This window comes from Corvus kubaryi, unplaced genomic scaffold, assembly GCF_017639235.1.
Source record: "Corvus kubaryi isolate FWS band 111438036 unplaced genomic scaffold, C.kubaryi_AGA036_p1.0 split1-37296, whole genome shotgun sequence".
Taxonomy (NCBI): domain Eukaryota; kingdom Metazoa; phylum Chordata; class Aves; order Passeriformes; family Corvidae; genus Corvus; species Corvus kubaryi.
This window is the reverse complement of record NW_024582075.1, coordinates 16,868,807-16,890,393: the sequence shown is the minus strand read 5'-3', so window position 1 is coordinate 16,890,393 and position 21,587 is coordinate 16,868,807. Positions and strand designations below refer to the sequence as shown.

At 38.7% G+C, this 21,587-nt stretch overlaps 1 protein-coding gene across 1 annotated transcript in view; it reads right to left on the bottom strand.

The window, feature by feature from the left end:
- Window positions 1–780: 780 nt before the first annotated feature.
- ERMP1 (endoplasmic reticulum metallopeptidase 1) overlaps window positions 781–21,587 on the bottom strand; it is a 21,596-nt gene continuing 789 nt past the window's right edge. Inside the window, exons 2-16 of the mRNA XM_042013184.1 lie at window positions 21,308–21,582; window positions 20,401–20,702; window positions 16,889–17,016; window positions 16,459–16,564; window positions 15,437–15,583; window positions 13,704–13,796; window positions 12,107–12,319; window positions 10,815–11,035; window positions 7,891–8,065; window positions 7,162–7,352; window positions 6,365–6,517; window positions 5,651–5,853; window positions 4,824–4,939; window positions 4,140–4,303; window positions 781–3,008 (exon numbers count right to left, since the gene is read on the bottom strand). Coding sequence (XP_041869118.1) covers window positions 2,844–3,008; window positions 4,140–4,303; window positions 4,824–4,939; window positions 5,651–5,853; window positions 6,365–6,517; window positions 7,162–7,352; window positions 7,891–8,065; window positions 10,815–11,035; window positions 12,107–12,319; window positions 13,704–13,796; window positions 15,437–15,583; window positions 16,459–16,564; window positions 16,889–17,016; window positions 20,401–20,702; window positions 21,308–21,582 — 2,652 coding nt within the window. The 3' untranslated portion in view covers window positions 781–2,843. The remainder of the gene's footprint in view (window positions 3,009–4,139; window positions 4,304–4,823; window positions 4,940–5,650; window positions 5,854–6,364; window positions 6,518–7,161; window positions 7,353–7,890; window positions 8,066–10,814; window positions 11,036–12,106; window positions 12,320–13,703; window positions 13,797–15,436; window positions 15,584–16,458; window positions 16,565–16,888; window positions 17,017–20,400; window positions 20,703–21,307; window positions 21,583–21,587) is intronic.

The window sequence follows — 21,587 nt, the reverse complement described above, 5'->3', positions numbered from 1 at the left end:
TCCAACACTTTCTTCAAATGCATACTTCTACTTGACAGGTGATCTTGAAGGTATGGTGACACACTGTAATAATGCACTACATTGTATAACCACAACAAGTAGAGGCCTCCTTTGCTTAAACTGATGAAGTGCTTAGTACTCAGAGAGCTTCAGAAGTATGTATTTTAATAGAGAACAGTAGATTCTCAAAGCCATCAAAACCAGGGAAGAAGAGAAGAAGAAAGCAATTTAGAAACTGCTGTGGATGTAAATTGTTTCTGATGAGCACAGGGTGATTCTAATCAACTGTTTACTGCCTCCACTAAGAGTAAGTAATTTTTCTACTCTATGCCCTTGTATCCTTAAAGTTACCAGCTGCTTGCATTTTATACACTTCAAAGAGTAAGACACACAATGCTTTTTTATGAGAAATAACAACCCATAGTAGCAAAAGACTAATCTGCTTGTACTTGAATGGGGAAGCAGATGGACATAAACAGCAAATTTTTCCATCCTGTTTTTCTCTCTGTGATCAACAATAAATCTGGTCTCAACCATCAATTTTGCAAAGATTACTTAGCTTAGCTATCAGTGACTCCTCTGTATCACATCTTATTTCAAAAACCACCTTCCTTTCCAGGAAACCAGCCAGGACTCCCATTTAAACTTTTCTGAACTCAGATGATTTTTGTGTTCTTCGGCCAAGCTTATCTTCCACACAGCTCTAACACGAGCTGTCTAACCCAGCACCTCTTAGCAGTATTTCTACTCCATGATCAAATAAAACATTACTGCAGTGAATGAAAACAACTCAAATATACCTTTAATCATGCTAAAAATCAAGTTTCACCTATCAAGTTTTGCTTTTATTTACAAAGACAGAAATTTGCAACACACCAGACATACCTCATAATTAAATTATTTAACAAGGATTAAATCCTGAGACTGAAGTTATTGCTTCACTTAAAGTTTCAGAAATTGCCAACACACATTTTTATATTTTTGGCTCCCAGTATTAATTCTTCACACAGCACTTTCAAAGCATTAAATCAGAGGCAAAACACAAAAATCAAAACTGAGGAAGATGGCAAGTATCAGTGCAGCTTTAGTTAACTAGCTGTGCATCAGCTAGAGTACAGTACAACACATTCGTTGAGATTCAAGACACAGGACTTTTAGTTCATAACTCTGATTTTCAAATCACTAATAGCACTTTAACATAGGGAGTGTAGTTTCAAATCAGATACCATCAAATGAGTGATGATTAATGCACATTATGTATAAACCCACGGGTTTTAAGATACTTATGGCCAGTTCATTATGATTACAGTAATTAAACCTCTTACCCTAGTCCATGAGTGAGCTGACACTCTGTGAATGTCCCTTGCAACCAATGAAACTGATTCTTTCCACTATTACACACAATTACAGAACAATCCGAAGGAAAAATACCTGACTGGAGAGCTGTTATCCATCACAGCTCACACAAATTAACGGCCACATTTTCTTACATGTGCTCTGCAAACTTACCAGCACTAGCATATTTCTACTCTAAATGATGATGCCTGCACAAAATCTGCTCTGCATGACATTAGGGAATACTTGTGAGATGGAAAAAAAACACTAAAATTTGTAGCATGGTATTGATACAGCAAAATGTTTTATACATAATTTGGAAAAAAGCATGAAGTTCCTTCAGATACACTGAGTTCTCTGAATTTCAGAAATTACCCTTAACTACTAACCACTGCACTAAAAAAACCCAAAAACCTGGTAAGTACAAAAAAAGAGGTCAGTAGCTTTGGATTTCAAAGCTTGTCAATTAAAATTGGAAGATACTCTAAAACACTCACAGTCATTTATAAAATCCATCCTGTGAAAATAAAAGAGCAATCCAGACATATTAGACATCTTTTTAAGATTACTCTTTTAGGTACTTTTCCTTATGGAAAGCAAACCTTATTTTAAGAAACAGTAAAATGTATTAGCAAGTGCAATACCGTTACACTACCAAAAATCTCTCCAGAGGAGATACCAAAATTAGCCAATTCTAATAAATTGGAAGGTAACTTAAAATTTAGAATCGATTAATTGTAAGACATCCACATAAAGGAGTGGGAACTTAGCACTCTTACATAGGAGAGAGCAAGTCACGTGTGCTGATAGTGAAGATCCCAACAGGAACAAAACCACAAGATGGTAGAGTTAGGTTGAACTTAGCCACTCATGCCATAACGCCGAAGAGACAGGAAAAGGGATAGAACTAAGTTTTTTAACAGAAACATACAATTTGGATAAACAATTACAACATTCCATCATAATATTGATTTCTCTGCGTTGCGCATTTGCCAAGGACTCAATGCAACCTGTACGAGCATCACAGTTTTCAGTGACTTCATCCAGTGACAAAAGTAACACTCAGGACTTCGCCACCTCTGCCCTGCTCCCACAGGAACAAGCTGCTTTTAGCTGCAGATCTGACTTGAATAGGACGGATAGGATTGGTAGGTGATACTCCACGTACCTGTGAAGTACGGTTGTATTTTACACAGCAACAAAATAAATTCCATGAAGCCCTTCCATTACAATTGCCACCATTTATTATGCTAATATTACCTTGTCAAGTGCAGTTTTCATTTTAAGAAACCCACGAGCCAAACTGCCACTTCAGTGGAAGAGCCAAGGTGAACTGCATTCATGTTGACAGAAAAGTATCATTATATCCCCAAGATAGCAGTAGTCTTTAAAGAGTCAAACTGCCAAAGAAACACAATTTGCTGAAGTCTCTGGCATCTTGTTACGAAGTGCTTGCCCCAAGAGCATCCTGCATCAGAGATAACCCTATCAGCCCTGCAGCATTGCTGTCAAAAGACAAAAAGGTCGTAAGTACAGGACCAGCCAGAAGAAAACGTCCAGTTTGGAAACCTCTCCAGTAAGGTATAGAGTTGAGGTGACTTTTGATCTTCCCCAAAAAAGTAATGTGCTGCTATGGCGAGGGAGACTATTCCATCAGAATGCTTTTCTGGGGCCTGAAAGTGAGAAAAGGACAACACAGTCTTTATGATTGTTCATGACTTTTCAATATGAGAACAATTCAGATGCACTTTCCTACAGACAGTATCTCTGCAACAAACTTCATTCCGCAGTTCTTTGTCCTCTGTGTTAAAATACTTCCTATCTTCAACGTATCAGTCTGACTACATGACAAGTACAATCTGAAACTAACTGGTAAACAGGTATTTAGATCACAGTGTCTCTGATGTGTTACACAGCTTCCATGTGCCCCAACTTTAATGTTTGTATGTCTGTTTTGCTGACAAATCAAGATATGGACTCCAACACAGTATTTACACTGATCCTTTTACTGCAAATCCTGAGGACATGTACAGCCCTTTCTGGCTAGCTTTGACTCTATCAGTCTTGCAAGGCTTGTCACCCTTGAGACTCCAGTCTGCCTTATCAAGTACCCTTTGAGGATTATTTGTGTTTAGACTGCCTGGTGCAGGAAAGAATAAGGGATTTCCTGAACTTTAAAAGATACTTGTAATATTCACTCAAAGGATAAGACACTGTTAAACCTGTAGTAAAAACATACAGATCTGCAAAAAGTTAATCCTTTGGAAGTTAGAAGGGTAGGGAGGCAGATCATAAATCCCACTGAAACTGCAAGGCTGGAAGCCTTGAGTCCCACTGAAAATAAAGTAAAAGAGAATTTTGAGAACAAAGCTTTGACAACTCTCTTCAGCTTCAAGACCAGTAAATTTTCCACCAAGGACTCTGTAATTTCCCAAAACCAAGGAAACAAGGGAAGGGAAAAGGTAACTACTCATAATAATAAAAATCAACTCTGAAATAACAGTAGTAAAGATAAAACTTCAAGAACTGTGAGGTTAAGATAGGAGAAATCCAAACTTATGACCAAAGACCATGGAGACAAGAAAAATATTTTTGCCTTGGCTGTTTGTCAAGTTGGCAGACTACTCATGGAAAATACATGGGAGCTGATCTATAAAGCCAACATACTAAAAGAAGGATACCAGAATTAAGATCTATCAAATAAAGCAAAGCTTTATTTACTATAACATTCTTCACATAGGAAATGGCAGCCATGGTGGGAAGAGGGCGGACCAAGGCATCTCCAGGTTTCCAGCAGCACTCACCGTCAGTTCTACCCAGAAGAGCCAGGGAGCCGCATGCAGCCCACGGGAGTAGAACACGAAGTAGTCTCCCCCCAGGCTGGCAACCGGCATTCCATCCCCGAGAGACCAGCGGGACAGCGCCGACCCTGTGCGCGGCCGCACGTACAGGGACATGTGGCTCGGGCCTGCAGGGACAGAGATGTGTGTCCACATGATCAACAGGAGAGGCGGGATAACCATGTGCTTTCCCACAGAACAGCATGTCATCCTTGTATTACTATCCATGTCTTCCAAAGCATGATAAAAATGTCTTCTCTACAGAAGATACTTCAATTTTTGCTAAGCACCGGGATAAGTGAGATGATGATGTAACAGAGGAATACAGGACATTTCACAATATTAATATAATATAGTCCAATATATACTAACATATAAAATGCTACAAGATGCACTCTTAGAAAGAACCTGCTGTAAAACAATCAAGACTTACTCAAGACAGACGATGTTATCAGTCCCAGAAGTAAGAACTGGAACACACCACTCACAGCTTCTAGTGTGCTATGAAACTGAATTAATTCATGCTAATCTTACATGGCTTACTATCTTGGGAACGGCACTGCAACCTGCAGTACTGGAGTCAAAGCCTGATTTATTATGGGCATAAAAATAAACACAGATCATAAACCAGAAGCTTCAGTCACTCACCAGATACTTCAAAGCTTAACCTCACAGAGTTCCTGGGCATCAGCTCCTTGGACAGAAGTTTAAACTGAATTGGGCTTCTTGGCGAAATTTCTGGAGCAGGAAGATACCAGTTTTTCCTGTGGAGAAAAAAAAGTTTCAAGTTATTCTCAATGCAACACCCTGAGGTACTAAACATCAGAAGACAAGAAGTTTCTCTATAGTACCACTGACTGTGCTGCTACTACATGAAATATTCAAAAGCTGTTGATTCTAGCAGAAGGCAGGTAAAATCAGCTTCTGGTCAGACAAATATTTAAAGGGCATATTAGAAAAACAGTCACCAGTGTATTCATTCATTACCATCATCTGCCTTAATTTACAAAACAAATGAGTGAGAATATTTTCACCTTCAAACGGCTACACTTTTGCTCACAAGATTCTTGAGGTGTGAGAAATAGCCACAAGCAGCTGGTTTTCTTCTGTGGAGACCTGCTACTCTAGACATCCTCTGCAGTCAGCTGGGAAAGGGAGGAGACAGACATACATCCTCCTACTCTGAACTGCCCTTTAGGAGGCCCCCCCGTTCACCTTTTTCTCCACTGGTGCTTACATCTATTTCCCACACATCAACTTCTAAAGCTCCTGCAGCAGACCCATAGAGTCTCTTTTGCAGAGACTCTAGCAGAAGACTCAGCACCTAGGCCAAAGTTTGTCTTCTTAAGAGGAAAGATTATTTCCTTTTAGACCAAGATTATCCTTAGTTTTTCTTCCCTTACCTAAGTGAAATTGCATAAACGACCACTATACTTTGCAGTAAAGTGCTCAAGTGAAGGAGAGTTCACACCAACCGGAACATGAAGTGCACTGGCAGAATCCAAGGAAGGCCACAGAAAGGAGCCTGCTCCTCGCATGGAGTTCTAATGGTGTCATTGATTTCAGGTACATGGGGAGTTATGTGAGATATTCCATTATAATCTAATCCATTAATCCATATACCAGAGTCACTTTTAACCACATTTCCATCTATATCATGAAATCTTCTGCTTGTGTGCTAGAAGAAAAAAAACAAACACAGAAAGATGGTGGAGCCTCTGGAGCGTGCAAGCGGTAGAGGTGATTCTGAAATATCCTCCATGTGAATCCTTAAGGTCTACTGCATTTTCAGTATGCACTGAACACATATCTGAGTATTTATGAATACAAATGCAAGAATTACTGCGATAAGATACATACCATAAGAACACAATCAGAAGATGACTCTGACTGGTTTAGCCCACCTCAAACCTCATTCACTTTTTAAATTATCATCACTTACACAATTCGCCCACTTAAAACCCAAAACACCCTGCTCTTCTGACACAGAGGAGCTGAACACTGAGATTGAACAAGGGGAACATTAGCCATCATTTCAAATGCAGGAATAATCACTAGAGCTTTTAAATCAAAAAAGAAAGGGAATATTACTCTTTCTGGGATGGAGGAGGTGGGGGAATTAAGCCTTGAAAAAAACGAAACACTCTTGCAACCAAAAGAGGCAATACAACATGCAAAGCTCTTCTTACCTGGAGAAAGACTCGCTTGGGCTTTGGATTAGCTGCATCAGAAGTGTAAGGAAAGAAGATTCCACTACAAACGAGAATCAGAGTGACTACGAACACAGTACTTAAAGTTATTAGCGTCGTTTTTGTACTTTTGACAAGGTAAATGAAGTTAATCTAGAGAATAAAAAAAACAGTCCAGTTATAAAACTGCAACACTTAAGATATAAGGCACTACTTGTATAACTCTAAAATTCAATTATGGAACTGAAGGTACATTAAAAAGACATAATTGCAAGTACCACCTCATACAAGACACTTTTTTAATCTCAGTATTTAAAACTGAGATTTTTAAAGCTGATTTATTTTATAAAAAAGGAATAAAGTGAGTACTTCCTGGAGCTTTCAAAACTTTCTTGTTTTTAAAACATCTGCCAACAAAAAAAAGCCCCAGAATCTTTCCAGGTTCTATGGCAGCAGAAAAAACCACAAACCTGAGTATTCTTTTTGAAGTTTGTACATGTATTGTTCAGTCATACATTACACCTAAAATGAATCTCTGCTTGAAATTCAGCATTACATTTCGTATTTTACATCAGTCTTTACTGCATCATCATAGAGCAATATAAGCAGTGCTTCAATGACCTTTCTTTGACTAACACAAAACATGGAATCTTTGACACATTTCCTAGAACTTTCCAGTAACATTTAAGATATTGTCTAATTATCACTAATTTCTAGTATTAATTAAAAAAACCTTCTTTTTCTAAACTCTAGAGAAAGTTTAATGGTTTTAAACAATATTTACAAATTCTACTTACAAAATACGAAGACAGGATCATAGTGAAGATAACAATAAATCCTGCCAACACCATATCTGGTGGAATTTCTGAACCACTTCGTCCCATGACAGGTGTAAACATTTCAAATACAGTCCAACTTAGATACAGCATATACAGATAAGGAACAAACATCCCCAGCATGTACATCACAATGAACTGTATTGTGGCACCTGTAGGGAACAGGAAAAAACAAAAGACAAAAGAAGTAAAGCTGAAAAGGACATAAACACGCAGCTTTACTGATACATCCACAATACCACTGCAAGGCCCAATACACAATACTGGTCCTCATCCCTGATATGCATATGAAAAGATCTCATTTTGCATAGCCAACACTAGTGTAACTTTCAAAACCACCACAAAATTAATCTTGTATTACAAAAAAAATTTTAACATGTTTTCTGTCCCAAGCATTCCTTAAATATTACAGTATTTTTTATGAACCTTAACTGTTCATCAAAATTTTGATGGCTTGTTAATATACCCACATACTGCTCTTTTAACCTGAGACATGGGATGTTTTTCAGTGTATTTTTTTAAAGCTTCTCACACTTTCAAACTGTCTTAAGTTCAAGAACACTTCTTTCATTACAAAAATGTGACTTAGTTAATTTGACTATTCAAAGTCAATGTTTGCAGTTTCTTTTGCCTAAATAAGAGTAAGAGTAGAAGTTTTTAAATACCATTTCCACCCCTCAAAACCAATACCTTTTTGGCTGAATTCCTTGTGGATCATCAGCTTAGTGAGTAAAGGAAATGCTACCCACAATGTACAAATGAATGCTGAACAAAGGCCCATCTGAGTCATCACAGCCAATGCTATTGACCAAATCATCAATGAGGCATCAAAAAAAACATCTCCCAGGTACTGCTCATTCATATTCTGTAACAAAAAGCAGTAAATACATTTAATTACTGTGCACATTCCATAGATCCCACCTCATGAGAACACACAGACAAATCCATATTCCTTGTATATAATTGTTTTCCTTGGGCAAAACAATTCTGACAAGCATCATCTCACCATTCTCTTACCATACAGAATTATCTGTGACAGTATATTTTTTTATTAGTTTTCTAAGTCTGCTGACACAACTTGAAAAAGATTACACAGGCTTGGGCAGAAGGAGGAAGGGAATGTACAAGTGACAATACAAAAGAATACACATGGCTAGTGTTTCAGGCAAAGAGGGCCTTTTCAAAGAAAATGTAACACAGCACAAATTACATAATACTTATGTGTGAAAAAGTTATCTGTACCTCCTGAGAATGTAAACTTGTTTTTGAACAGCAGCTGCTAACAGACTTCTTACACAAGCACTGTTATTAGTGCAGAAATATTATACTGGTGCCTTTGTAGGTCATGCCACAAGCTGTCACTTCAGAAGTCTGCTTATTAAAATACATTATTTGTTTTGAATAAAAGACATCATAGGTGAGATAACACCAGCAATGTTTCAGGGAAAAAAAAAAATTTAACCGTAAAAAATGTAATCTGCTTTGGTTTTGTTTTTTTTTTAAGTTACATGAGCAATGCTGCAGTGTTTGCAGTGCAAAGTTCCTATCTGCAAATCCTGCTTGTAGCAAGAAGGATTGCTTGCATGAACAACGGTTATCAGAAAGCACCTACTTCAGTTCTGGGGTGACAAGAAAAAAAAGAAGGAGAGCAAAGAAACATAGAAGTTGCCAAACCTATTTCAAAACATAAAGCTAATCAACTCACAAGTTGTTGAGCCATGAGTAGGCACTGCCTCTGATAGCCAAGGAAGAGACTGGCTTCCAAAAATTTTATGCAACTTCTAAGTAAAATGCAAGTTACAGAAACAACATTAACAATACACTGTGGTGCAAGCTACAGCATGCTACACTTTTGATTTTGAGATGGCTGATCTGATGATTAAGCAATCAGTAGGTATGAAGGAGAGCCAGAGCCTGCAATGTCTTAACAGCTAATGAAAGTATCAGCCAGCTTATCCAGAAGACTGGAAAACTGTAACAATGCATCTATTTTATAAATGGCTCATCTCTTCCACAAAGGGATAACACCAAATACATATATTTGGTAACATACATGTACCAGTTAACACTCTCCTTCCCCAAAAAATTTTTAAAAACTCTACTTCCAGAGAAAGACATGATGGATCCTCTCAGAACTTTTCATAAGATGAAAATTCACCAAATGTCACAAAGTTCTTAAAACTTTTTCAAACATTTGTATTTGCCTGTCAACTAAGGCTTCCTAAATTCTCTTGTCCAAAACCCACACAAATGGCTGAGAAGATAAGTAACAACAAGCTGAATGACTAATTATTACTGCACCTAAAACCTCAGCCTAGAAGGCCTGAGTAGTCAACTTCTGCCCTGGAAGAATGTCATCTATCAGATACCTCAAGACACAAAACCATATGGGATTGTTATAATTTATAATTATGAAATTATTACACAAGTTAAATCACGGTAAGTTCATGAAAAAAAATCCTAAGCAAAACAAGTAGACAGACAGTAATCATGACAAATGACAGCAATGGAAAAGTAAAACACACCAAATCCTCACTGAGCCTTGCAGGGGCCTAAATGACTTTTACCTAATGCAGAGAAGAACCAAGAGCTCTGTTCCATCTCCAGCTGCGCTCAGAACTATAAATCAGAATAATCATGGAATTGTTTAGATTGGAAAATACCTTTGAGATCACGTGAGTCCAACCTAGGCCTTGCATTGCCAAGGCCATCGGTACACCATGTCCCTAAGTGCCGCATCTACACATCTTTTAAATACCTCCAGGGATGGTGACCCAACCCCTTCCTTGGGCAGTCTGTTTCAGAGCTTGATAACCCTTTCCATTACAAAATCTCTCTTAATATCTAACCAGAACCTTCCATGGCATAACCTGAGGCCATTTTCTCTTGTCCTGTCCCTGGCTGTCTGGGAGAAGAAACCAACCCCCACCTGGCTACACCCTCTTTTCAGGCAGTTGTAGGGAGTGACAAGGTCCCCCTGAGCCTCCTCTTCTCCAGCTTAAACAACCTCAACTCCATCAGCTGCTCCTCACAGGACTTGTGCTCCAGACCCTTCACCAGCTCCATTGCCCTTCTCTGGTCTTGCTCCAGCACCTACATGTCCTTCTTGGAGTGAGGGACCCAGAACTGAACACAGGATTTAAGGTGTGGCCTCACCAGTACCAAGAACAAAGGAACAATCCCTGCCCTGGTCCTGCTGGCCACACTGTTGCTGGTACAGGCCAGGATGCCACTGGCCTTCTTGGCCACCTGGGCACACCCTGGCTCATGTTCAGCTGCTGGCACCAGCACCCCCAGGTCCTTTTCCTGTGGGCAGCTTTGCAGCCACTCTGCCCCAGCCTGTGGCACTGCCTGGGGTTGTTGTGACCTAAATCACAAAGGCTCCCGCCTTTTTTTTGAAGCAGCTCCTAAAGGTCAAGGCTGTCTTAAATCACATAGCTCTTACCTCTCTGATTTAGCAGAACAATCCCTTATGTTTAGATGAAGCAATTTTTTACAGCAACATTTTAGATACTGAAAACTATTCGCATTTTTTTTAATCAGCTCAAAAGGTAGGTCTTCCACAGATTAAACACCTCATTGCCCTTCAACAATAACAACAAAGTCTTGCCCACCTTGTAGAAGAACTTCTTGGCTAGCATGTGCACAAGAATGAGTTTAGCTGCAGCTGCAGTGCCATAGAGAGACACAGAAACATAGAAATGGGTGTACCAAGAAAGAGCCCGTCCAATGATGGAGACAAACACTGCCACCATAAGGACTGCCACCAGTGTGCACACCCAGCTTGTGAGGGTTAAGCTGAATGCAGTAAATAACTTCTTCAGGTTATGAACAGCTATGAAGAAGAAAAAAGAAGTTTCATTCAACACCTGTGTATTCTACTGCAGACGATCATCAAAATTTTAATTACCCCACAGTGTAACTACTTTAATGACCAAAATTAAGGGGTCCCCTGTGAAGACATCTTAACAGCATGGTTTTACATCACTTAGCCTGTTTCTGTGCATGTCTACTTGCACACATCTCCACTGCAAGGTTTATTCCCAAAATACTGGTGTGTTTTGTAGATTACAGCTTTCGTGATAGCAAAAACTTTACTAGGGAACCAATGAAGCCACAGTTCCATTTTTAGGTATACAAAAAATACCCAATAAAAACCACAACAAAAAAAACAACAAAAACCCCAAACCAAAACAAGAACAACCCCCTCTGCAAAAAAAACCCCACCAAACCAAACAAACCACCAAAAAAACCCACCCCAAAGCCCCGTCCCCACAAAAAACCCCCAACAACAAAAAATTTGAGTTGTTTTTCTTTTAACATTTTCTTACTCCAAAAATGTTTTCTGGATTTTCAGGAGGAGATCGGTGTGTTTTTTTAAGGTTTTTTAACAGGCATGTTCCTACACATACTAAAAAGGTCTAATTAGAAGATTTAAGTTGGTTTACACTCTATTAAGCTTTGCTGTCATTTTCTCCATTTTTTGTTTTCATACTCGGTCCTGTCTATAGACAGGCGTTAAACATGATTCTGCTACCTTATCTGAATTAACAGAATTTTAAAAATTATATGGATACAAGGCAATTTTTTTTCAATACCCAGATCTTTAAAAGATTTAATTTTAATCTTCATGATATGATAAGAGACAAAATCATGATTCATAAATGCTAGACATCTAAGCCTATCATATTCTTTCACCATCACAAATATTCAGATGAGAGACTTAAACACAAAGCAACTCCTATGGCATGCTGCACACCTAAACTTTATTTCTGAAGTTCAACTGAAGAGATGCCGTAACGGCCTGAACACATTTTCACCTACACTTCTTCATTTAGGAATTGCTAATTGCTAAAGAGTAATGTAATTAAAAAAAAAAACAAAACTGTAAACAACCTAGACTTACCTCTGGGTTTTGGCTGTAATACTTTTTTGCTTAAATAAAAAACAGCAATTGCTGCTGTAATATAGTTCATAATTGTGCCAACACGAGCAGGATAGGCCAGGACAAATAAACCAAGTATATCAAAGAATACAACATTTCCATGTCGATACTCAAAAGATTTAGCCAACTTTTCTGATGTTGCTAGGTATTTTAGGACAGCTAGAATATTGTCACCTATTAAAACAGTAGATACACAATATAATTATATCAAGGTTGATAAATTACCACACACTATTTATTTTTTACTATAACCATTCTGAAAAATTGTATAGAAATATCCTCAACAAAGACATGAACACAAATGATTATTCTCAAACAGGTATTTGACAGTACACACAGAACAGGGTTCTACATGAGTTAATCTATCCAGCTGTCAAAATAAGTATACTTGGGAATTCTCATGCACTTAGACACCATCGCAATGGAGGAACAGTCAGGCTTTCAGCCCATAACTTCTTCTACACTTCTGATATTTAGCACTGGACTTGAAGGCTAACCCATAGAAGAGTTTATAATTTCCCAATCATCATCCCAACCATAATTTCTCCTCACCACTAAGTGACCCCTCCAGGTTTCAATGTCTATCAATTACCTGCCTTTCTTTCCCTCCATGACTCTAAAGAAAAGGCCACTATATTCCTTTGTAGCCTATAGGCACCAACTACCTTTTCCTTTCCCACAGTACAGTCAAAACAAGGTAACCAAATGAGAACAATCATTCTCAACTTTCATTTAGCTTTCACTAGACAATTAGAAGTTCTTACTGGCTGTAAAGTGTCTTTTTTTTTTTTTTTAATCTGTGATATGTTTAGGAGGACAGGCTCTACATAAGACCATCATGACTACAATCATCTTTCCAATAGGAATTTAGAAGTGTTACTTTCTGTCCTGCAGCTAAACTGGTGTAAGGAAGTGTTTAAAAACCATATTCATGCTGGTCATCTAAGTTGGCTTGTACATAAGCTTAAAGAATGAATGGTCAAAATCCTGGAGACATTTAGGATTATGTTAGCTTTTCCTGGGAAATTAAAGGTCTTCATAGTTTTCTTCACTGTAGTCTGTCTAATGAGCACAACCTGTTGCAGAAAATAAATCCTGTTTATCCAGGATTTATGTGGTGGGTGCTACCACATAAGTTTGACTGAGATCTATTCTAATACAAAAAACCTCTGCTGGCAGATCAGTCTCTATGCCACCAACTTACTCAAAAGCTTCTGATGAGAAACGTTAACCAGTAACAGGACTTAATAAGATAAAAGGAACACAAATGCTGAACAGTCAGGTATCAATGGGCAGTAAATAACTTTGATTTGAAAGCAACTGTGCAATCTAATTGATATCACTGGGTGCTGATAAAGTTTATCTTCCCAAATTGACCAAATATATTTCTTTTGTATTTAAAAGATATGTATTCAGTTAATTCTTTGTTCTTGAGAAAACAACCAACATGTACTAAATGGGTAATTAAAATTATTAATTTATCACTACAGCAATCTTACAGTGAAATGAAAAAGCAACAATACTACTCGATGGTAAATTACTGAATTAAAATACCGACCTGCTCTCTGAATGGAATCTGTCAAAATTCTGTCTGACGTGTCATATTCTGTATGATAAATGTAGCCATTTTCAATAAAAGCCAAATCTATTCCTACAGAAAGAGAAGCAGCATTTTTTAAATCTATGCAATCCTAAAACCCCAAAACAAATAAAGTCTCCCACGTACTTCACAGAAAATGGTGCTCTACTTTGTAACCCAGTCATTATCCTCAGAGATGAACAAAATAGCCTTCTTTGCAGGAGTAAAACTAACTGGACTTCCATTGTCTTTAAAACAGAACAGCTTTAAAACATTTTAAAGTATTGGTCCTTTCGTATGTACTGATTCCCATGACATCCCTTGCAACTGGAGAAACACATGGAAACACCAGATCATCTCAGCTTCAGAAAAGATGTACAAGGTGCTTGCCAAATGTTTCCTTGCAAAGCTTCAGTAAATGTTTATGCTGAAAAGTAGTAAAAAGCAGCACTGTGAAACTACAGATCACCTTCTCAAAAGACCAGGTGCGCTCTTTGTACTTCTGATGTGTAAACAGCTTTTAGAGAGTTGGTCTGAAAACCCTTCACTTCAAAGTCCAAATAATTTCTTCAAACAAACAAAAGCATTTACCAAAACTCAAAGGTTATTCTGCTTCATTAGTTACACATTCAGTGTATCCCATTCACTTGTTCAGCTGCATATGCAAAAAGCTGCTATCTGCAATCTAAATTCTCACAATTTCTGGCAAAATAGGTCTCAATTCTGAGGAACAAACCAGTTTTTTAACTCAATTCTTTTTTTTAATCTGTTTATAAAAAACCCCCAGAGGTCAGTGAGAAATCATTTACCACCCAGGTACGATTCTGAACAAAGAACACATTGTATAAAATCAGCTACTTTAGTTTCAGGCTAGAAGTGTACTTCAGAACAGTACAAAGTATGCCAGAACAACTGCTTTGTACTAACAATCAATTCAGAAATATCACTTTTCTTGGAAGTGACTCCAGTGACAACCTGTCCTGGACAAGAAGGACTTTTCAGAAGTTTACAGTCTTTTGAATTGTGTTCACACTGAGTGAACACTTCCCATTTCTTTCCCACTGTTCATTCTCAACAGAAAGAACGGCAAACTGTAAACAGATCAGCAAAACTAAAAAGCTTCTATCCTGTGCTCGATTATGCAAAAAAACAAACAAAACCCACCAAAATCCCCCAAAAACCAACCAACCAAATCCCCCAAACAAAACACCACCACCAGAAAGAAAAAAACCCCAAAACACGACAATCAAACAGAAACAACAAAACCAACAACAACAAAAAAATCCCCCAACCAAACAAAACCCAAGGGTAATGAAAATGCATTAATGACTATTCACTATCTCTAAAAAAGATTATTTTGGTTTATCCATTAAATACAGACATTTCATTCCTGCAAGTACGTAATTAGCATCATGTACCAAAATGTTTCGAAACAGAATATTTAATAGCTGCTAATTCCTGGAGTATTTTCCTGATTTTCAGGACACTTTTCTACCATGTGGTTTCTTTCTGGAAAACACCAGTCATCTAAATACATCCCTGGCAAACTGTGTGACAAACTCATCTAAAAACTCTTTCCTTAGGAAAGGAGCAGGAGAATTCCCTCCCAGTGTGAGAAACAAACCAAATTTGAGGACCTTCACACAGTCAACAGCAGAACAGTATCCTTGTTATAAACGTAGTAGGTATTGACATGTCTTTTGATAACATACCTGGAACATTGCCAAAATCCCTGTAGATACGGAAGTCTGTATCTGCTGGGATAATGCCACTCTGAAATATTTCCTGTGCCACCACAGAGGCAAAGGGATGTTTGGCTGCAACTACGTATGCGTGTACCAACCAAGGGTTCTCAGGTCCTAACAAAAGATGAGCAGAAAGTTCACCGCAAATAGTTTTTGAACTTCAGTTAGGATATGCATCCTCATGGTAACAAATAATGCAAAGTAACTCACTGGAGATTTAACACTGTTGCCCCACAGACTATATAATAAGTACAGTTGGGTTGGCTGAATGACTCACACTTCAGAGAAAGAATTAGCTACATTTGGGGGCAAAAAACCCAAACCACTGTTGCCTCCTGTGTTCAGTGACAGAGCAGAAAAGCCACGTCCCAAAAAGACCCAGCAATAATGAAGTCACAACCTTTAGCTGAACTCCCAACCCATCATGTATGTATCACACATCAATACTGTTGTTTAGAAAAAAGTCTCTCCCCTAAAGCATTCAGTGCATGTAAACAGCTAAGCAGCTTCAGCACTACAAGAAAGTCTGCACTCCAGCTAGGATGGAGCACATGTCTAACTGCAGCCTACAAAACACAGAACTTTTGCTGCTTCCTGAGCATGAGATGGAATTCTAATGCCACAATCTCCCTGCAAAGATTTTGAAAGAACTGGTGTGAAAAATAAATAGAACATACGAAACTATGAGTATTAAGAGATATGTGCTATCCAAATGTTTTTCTCCTTTTTACCTTGATGCAAAAGGGAAACACAACTTCTACTATTCTGCTCTACACAGCCTTCCTACCTATGAGGCAACTTCTGTGGCAGTGCTTTAGCCTGGAAGTATCTAAAAACTGAGAACAACTTAATTGCTGCAAAGGCCTGGGAAAAGGCACAGAAATTCTCCTATCTTTTGCTTATGAGTCACTTTCAATACTCCTTCAAGTCTGCATCATTTATTACCAAATTAACCTTGTGTAGAAATTGGACACAATGCAAGCTCATACCTGTTTGAAAAACAAGTTCTTTTCCTCCTACACCTGCTGCCTCCAGGTTAATAAAAGCTCTGATTGACTTGGCCCACTCATGTTGTGTAATGAAGCCATGACTAGCCTTGATGGGAAAACAAAAAAATATAGGTCAAATATCTACCAGACAAGCCTAAATGTTATTTTCTGTCATTCAAGTTTGCATATAACTCAAGACTGCACAAGGCAGATAACACAAACAGATGCAGAAAATGCAAGTCTTAAACTAATACAGTCAATATTCTTAATCCAAGTGCATTTTTCTCTTTGAAATTATACACATTTTCCTCAGAAAAGACAGGTAATTAATGAATATTCCAAGAGATAAACACAAGCCATTATCTTTCCTTTGTTAAGAGCTTTAATACGCTGCTTTGATGTATAATTTATAATTCTGGCATATTCTCACCTGCAAAATATTTTCTTCTGCACCATTAAATAAGAATATGACAGCATGCTGCAGGGACTCCGATGACTTGGAAAGTGTGTTAAGTATTTCAAGCATCACTGCACAGCTAACAGCATCATCACTGGCACCTTAAAACAATCAGCAAAATAGTAAGGCTTACAACATACACACAGACTTGCAACAAAGACAAGAGAAGAAAAATGGTTTATGCTATTTCAGTCACTTAATCTAACTGGAGTACAATTGTGTCAAGCTTTAGTATATTTTCTGGTACTGCTTGTACCCTCTGTCTATACTAGTTGAAAGCAACAGCTGAAACAAAAATTATGTTCAGAAGTTGAGCAAGAAATCAGATCCAGTACTACTGTTCACGAAAAGCAGACTAACCAGGTTACTAGGCAAGCAATGTGATCATTATCTACTTTCTTAAATACAACATTAATAAATAAGGATGTAATTTTCATTGACAGCACACTCAAACTTCAAAAAGTAACAATCCCCACAAGTCACCCTAAAGCATTCCACACTGCTACAATGCATTCAATTAAGAGGACAAAACCCCAAAGTAATATAAAGCTAAGACTGCAAAATAGAGCTTAGGAAATACCAGAATTCACACCTTTAAAAGCCTCCACAAGGTATACGTTACAATAAAAGATTTTCCTGATCAGACACTTTTCACCACCCTTCCTTCTTTGCAGAAACTCCTTTCACTCTAAGCTCAGTAATCTGTCCTCTTTGAGTTCCTCATCCAATACTACAATCTCACACCTTCTCCCACACCCCACTGGTTTTTTATCTTAAGTATCCATCTTTTAGTCAAGGCCTTCCATTTTCCCAGTTCCCTCACTTTGGTGCAAGCTGTAGCACCTCCCTATCCTGCTCTAATAAGTAAAATTTGGGAGAAAACAGAAATTAAAACTCATTCCTCTGGGCCTGGGTTACACACGTGATGCTGACACGCACTGAGATGCTGACAATGATGTGGTCAAGCCTCAGCATGCTATTTAGGTACAGTTAGCTGCTCAAAATGTGCAATTTACACATAAAAGAAAAAAAAAAACAAGCAGCTTTTCCAAAGCTTGTCACCACACAAAACGTAAGACATATCTGCTATGAAATGGACATATTCCTGATACAAACATGAATCTTAATCTAGATTTTAGCTTTAGTTTATTGCATGGAATAAATAAATTCGAGACCTTTCCAATGCACCATTCTCTACTCTAGTTCTCAGAAATTACTGCCTTGTTCTGACAAAAGCTTTCCATAGATCACCACCCAATTACCTGATTTAAAGCCCTGATCGTCACAGATTTTCATTAATTTCACAGAATATTCTGACTTGGAAGAGACCTTAACTGCTATCCAAGTTTATCAGTAGTCTGCTTTCAGCCACACTGAGTTCTTTTATCTAAAATGCTGTTTTGAAAACTCAGCAGAGGAGTATAGTTTCCACTGACATTAGTAATTTACATGCCTTACTGTGAGGCTAAGAAAAATAAAAGTTATTGGCTTCAAGAGACATACAGATTTACATCTGATAAAAGCAGCCATGTAGCCTTAGACCGTTAACACAAACTTGCAGAGAAAATATCCCCCAGTACTTCATACAAAACAAAACTGACAGGAGGTCGTAACAGATTTTATGGCAGATATTGCCAACCTAAAAAAACCACATTATGTCTGTGATGATAATTTCAAAGATGCTTTTGCCATCGAGTTTACCAGAAAAGAATCAAACAGGCCATACAAACTGAAGTAGAATCAGAACAAGAGACACATTTTAGGACTTTACGGTTTATGTTTTTCCTTCACAAGGAACACAAGCTTTCTAAAACTAATGATTGACTGAGTCTTGCTTCACACATTTTGTGTATGCAAGCATCATAGGCGGATTATATTATTACCGGATTTACAAATATATTACTCACTGATCTTTGAGACATACTAATTCTGGTTAAAAGCCCACCTTTTTCGTAATGAAAAAAAGGCTGTAAGCAAATAGTTAAGAGAAATACAGGAGAAGAGAAAACAAAAGGCTTAGGTAATGTGCAAGTGGCATACTAAGAAAACAAAAGGCAGAGCAGCTCCTTGCCGCAGTAAAGGGTTAGGCTGCTTTGTGATTAAGAGCAAGCACACAGGCTGATTCCCAGCTCCTCTACAGATTTCTGTAAAATCCTATACAAACCACTCTTATTTTTTTGGCACTTCTGTGCAAGGTTGGTGAAGTATTTTAGTGTCTGAGGAACTGTAAAGAAAATAATTGATGTAAACATAATCCTGTTTTATAACCCACAGAAATCAACACACAATTTACATAGGGCATCAATTTGAAAACAATTTTTAATAATCACAGTACTATGCTTGTTAAATATTCTAAGTCTAGGTAGACATACACAGACTATATATACAGTAATTAGCATCTCTGCAGTTCCTCCATCACAGAGCATGTATAATAATCATGAATTTATTAAGTGTAATTTGGAAACTCATGTTGCAGAAATATGATTGAGGAGAAAGAGAAGTTCTGTATGCTATTTGTTGACGGAAAAAAGGCAGAAAGAGTCCAGCAAAAGCTTTGTTTCTCTAGCTAATACTCAATTGTTTCCTTAATAATGAGGACTAGTCACATGTGCTAAAGAATACAATGTTCAGCACCAAAAAAATAAAATATTGTGTGGGATGTAAATGAAAAAACTCCAGTAAAAGCTGTACTGCTGGTGAGTGACATCTGTGGGTGTTATTCAACTGCAATAACAGGCACACACCTGTGGCTGAGTGTTACAACAAATTCTGTGTTTTAGATCCATACCTTCCTGGCTCTGTTAAACCCACAAATTTACAAAGCAGTTTACACCCTTGCTGCAATAATAATTTAACAGGATTCGATTTATAAAATGTAGAGGAACAAGACTAAGTGAGTACACAAAACTGATAGTCAAAGTAGCTGTAAAAGAGATACAGACACTACCAAGGCAACAGTACCCCAGCCTTTGATCACTACACTCTTTTGAGACAGGAGCTTTGAACGTGGAAAGAAACAAAAAAAACCTGGCATATCTTAAGCACATCAGACTGAAAATCTGAGATACCAGCAAAAGGAGGGGAAAACAGACTGGTTAGTGGGGATGGGCATAGTCTCTGGCTAAGCACCCTGTGAAAGAAAAGCCAGGAATAAATCAGTAAAGAAGTATGAAAAGACCTGGATGATGGGTGGAAGCAGCACATGAACTATATGCATAAGCAGTGAATTATAAGAAAGGCAGACATAACCAAACCTTCCAGAAATCTAAATACGCATCCGTAAATTGCTGCCTACAGAAAGTGAGAGTGAAATTCTAAGTTTAACAGGATCAACCTGTCACTCTAAGCAATGAATTTCACTGAGACCAAACAGACTAGTTGACACATGCAGTAATCTAATGTGGCTACTTGGTATGAGAAATCCATGAGCCAAGCTCTGCGGCTCACGTAACACACAGAAACAAGGAACAAACACACAGACCTACCCGGGGTATTTGGTACGGAATCAAAGTGACAATTGGATAACACTGCATGCTCAGCTCCATTGCGAGGTTCCAGCTTCACTACCACATTGGTTATGTTTGCATAGTAACTAGTAAAGCCTCCTAAAAAGTCAATGCTAAAGGAGCCTGTGGGCCTTTGTATGTCTACAGATATCTTGTGAGCATCCGTGCTTTCTCTTTCTATTCCCCTAATTTGTTCTAAGAGGTAGTTAACTGCAAGAACTTCGTTCTCTGGACTTCCAACTGTTCTGGGCCCAATTGCTGTAATGTTGTCAAGATATCCCCTGTAAGACATAAATTAAAACTTCAGCATCAATACATTCAACATTTAGTGTGTAACTTATCTACAGCTGTAACATTTTGGTACACGGCTCTATTTCAAAACTCAAGGTAAGCAGAAAAGGCTAAAGCCAGTTAGACAGTAACTTGTAATGGGCATATAGGTCTGATCTTTACTCAGGACTCCTTAGCTTAACTACCATGATATTAAGCCAATGTACTGGCTTTCTGATCTGAACATATCAACTCAAAAAGGAACAGAAGAGTGATTGGGAAAGAGTGATTTTATCTTTAGTGAGGTTCTGTACATGCATAAATGCCCTTTCCTGAAGGTCTGAATAAGCACACTTTTACCAAGACATACACCTGACATTAACACTCTAAAATTACAGTGATAGTTTTAGTCTTCCCGACGTTTTGTTGACACAACTAAAAACTTGAAAAGAAGCTTTCCGAGACACCGTACACTACACGAGACTAACAGAACTAAACTATGGGGGACGCGCCGTTTCATCAGCTCCGAGCTCTCGCCAGGGCAAAGCATGACATGACCCCTCTGCCAGGGACCGCCACCCACCGGCGCCCCTCCCGCCCGGTGGCCCCGCCGTACCTGGCACGGGCGGCGCTGAAGTCGCGGGGCCCGGCGGCGGCGGGCGGGCGGCTCAGGAGCTGCCGGTGCGACACCTGCGCCAGCGCCCGCAGCCCCAGCAGGTACAGCAGCACCAGCGGCGCCCCCCGCGCTTCGGGCAGCGGCAGCAGCGGCCGCCGCCCGCCCCGCTTCTTCCCGCCCGCGCCGCGGTCGCCATCGTCCTGCGGCGGCGGCTGGCGGCGGTCGCGCTGTGCGGCGGTGGCGCGGAGCCGCCACACGCCCGTGTCGCCGCTGCGCTCCA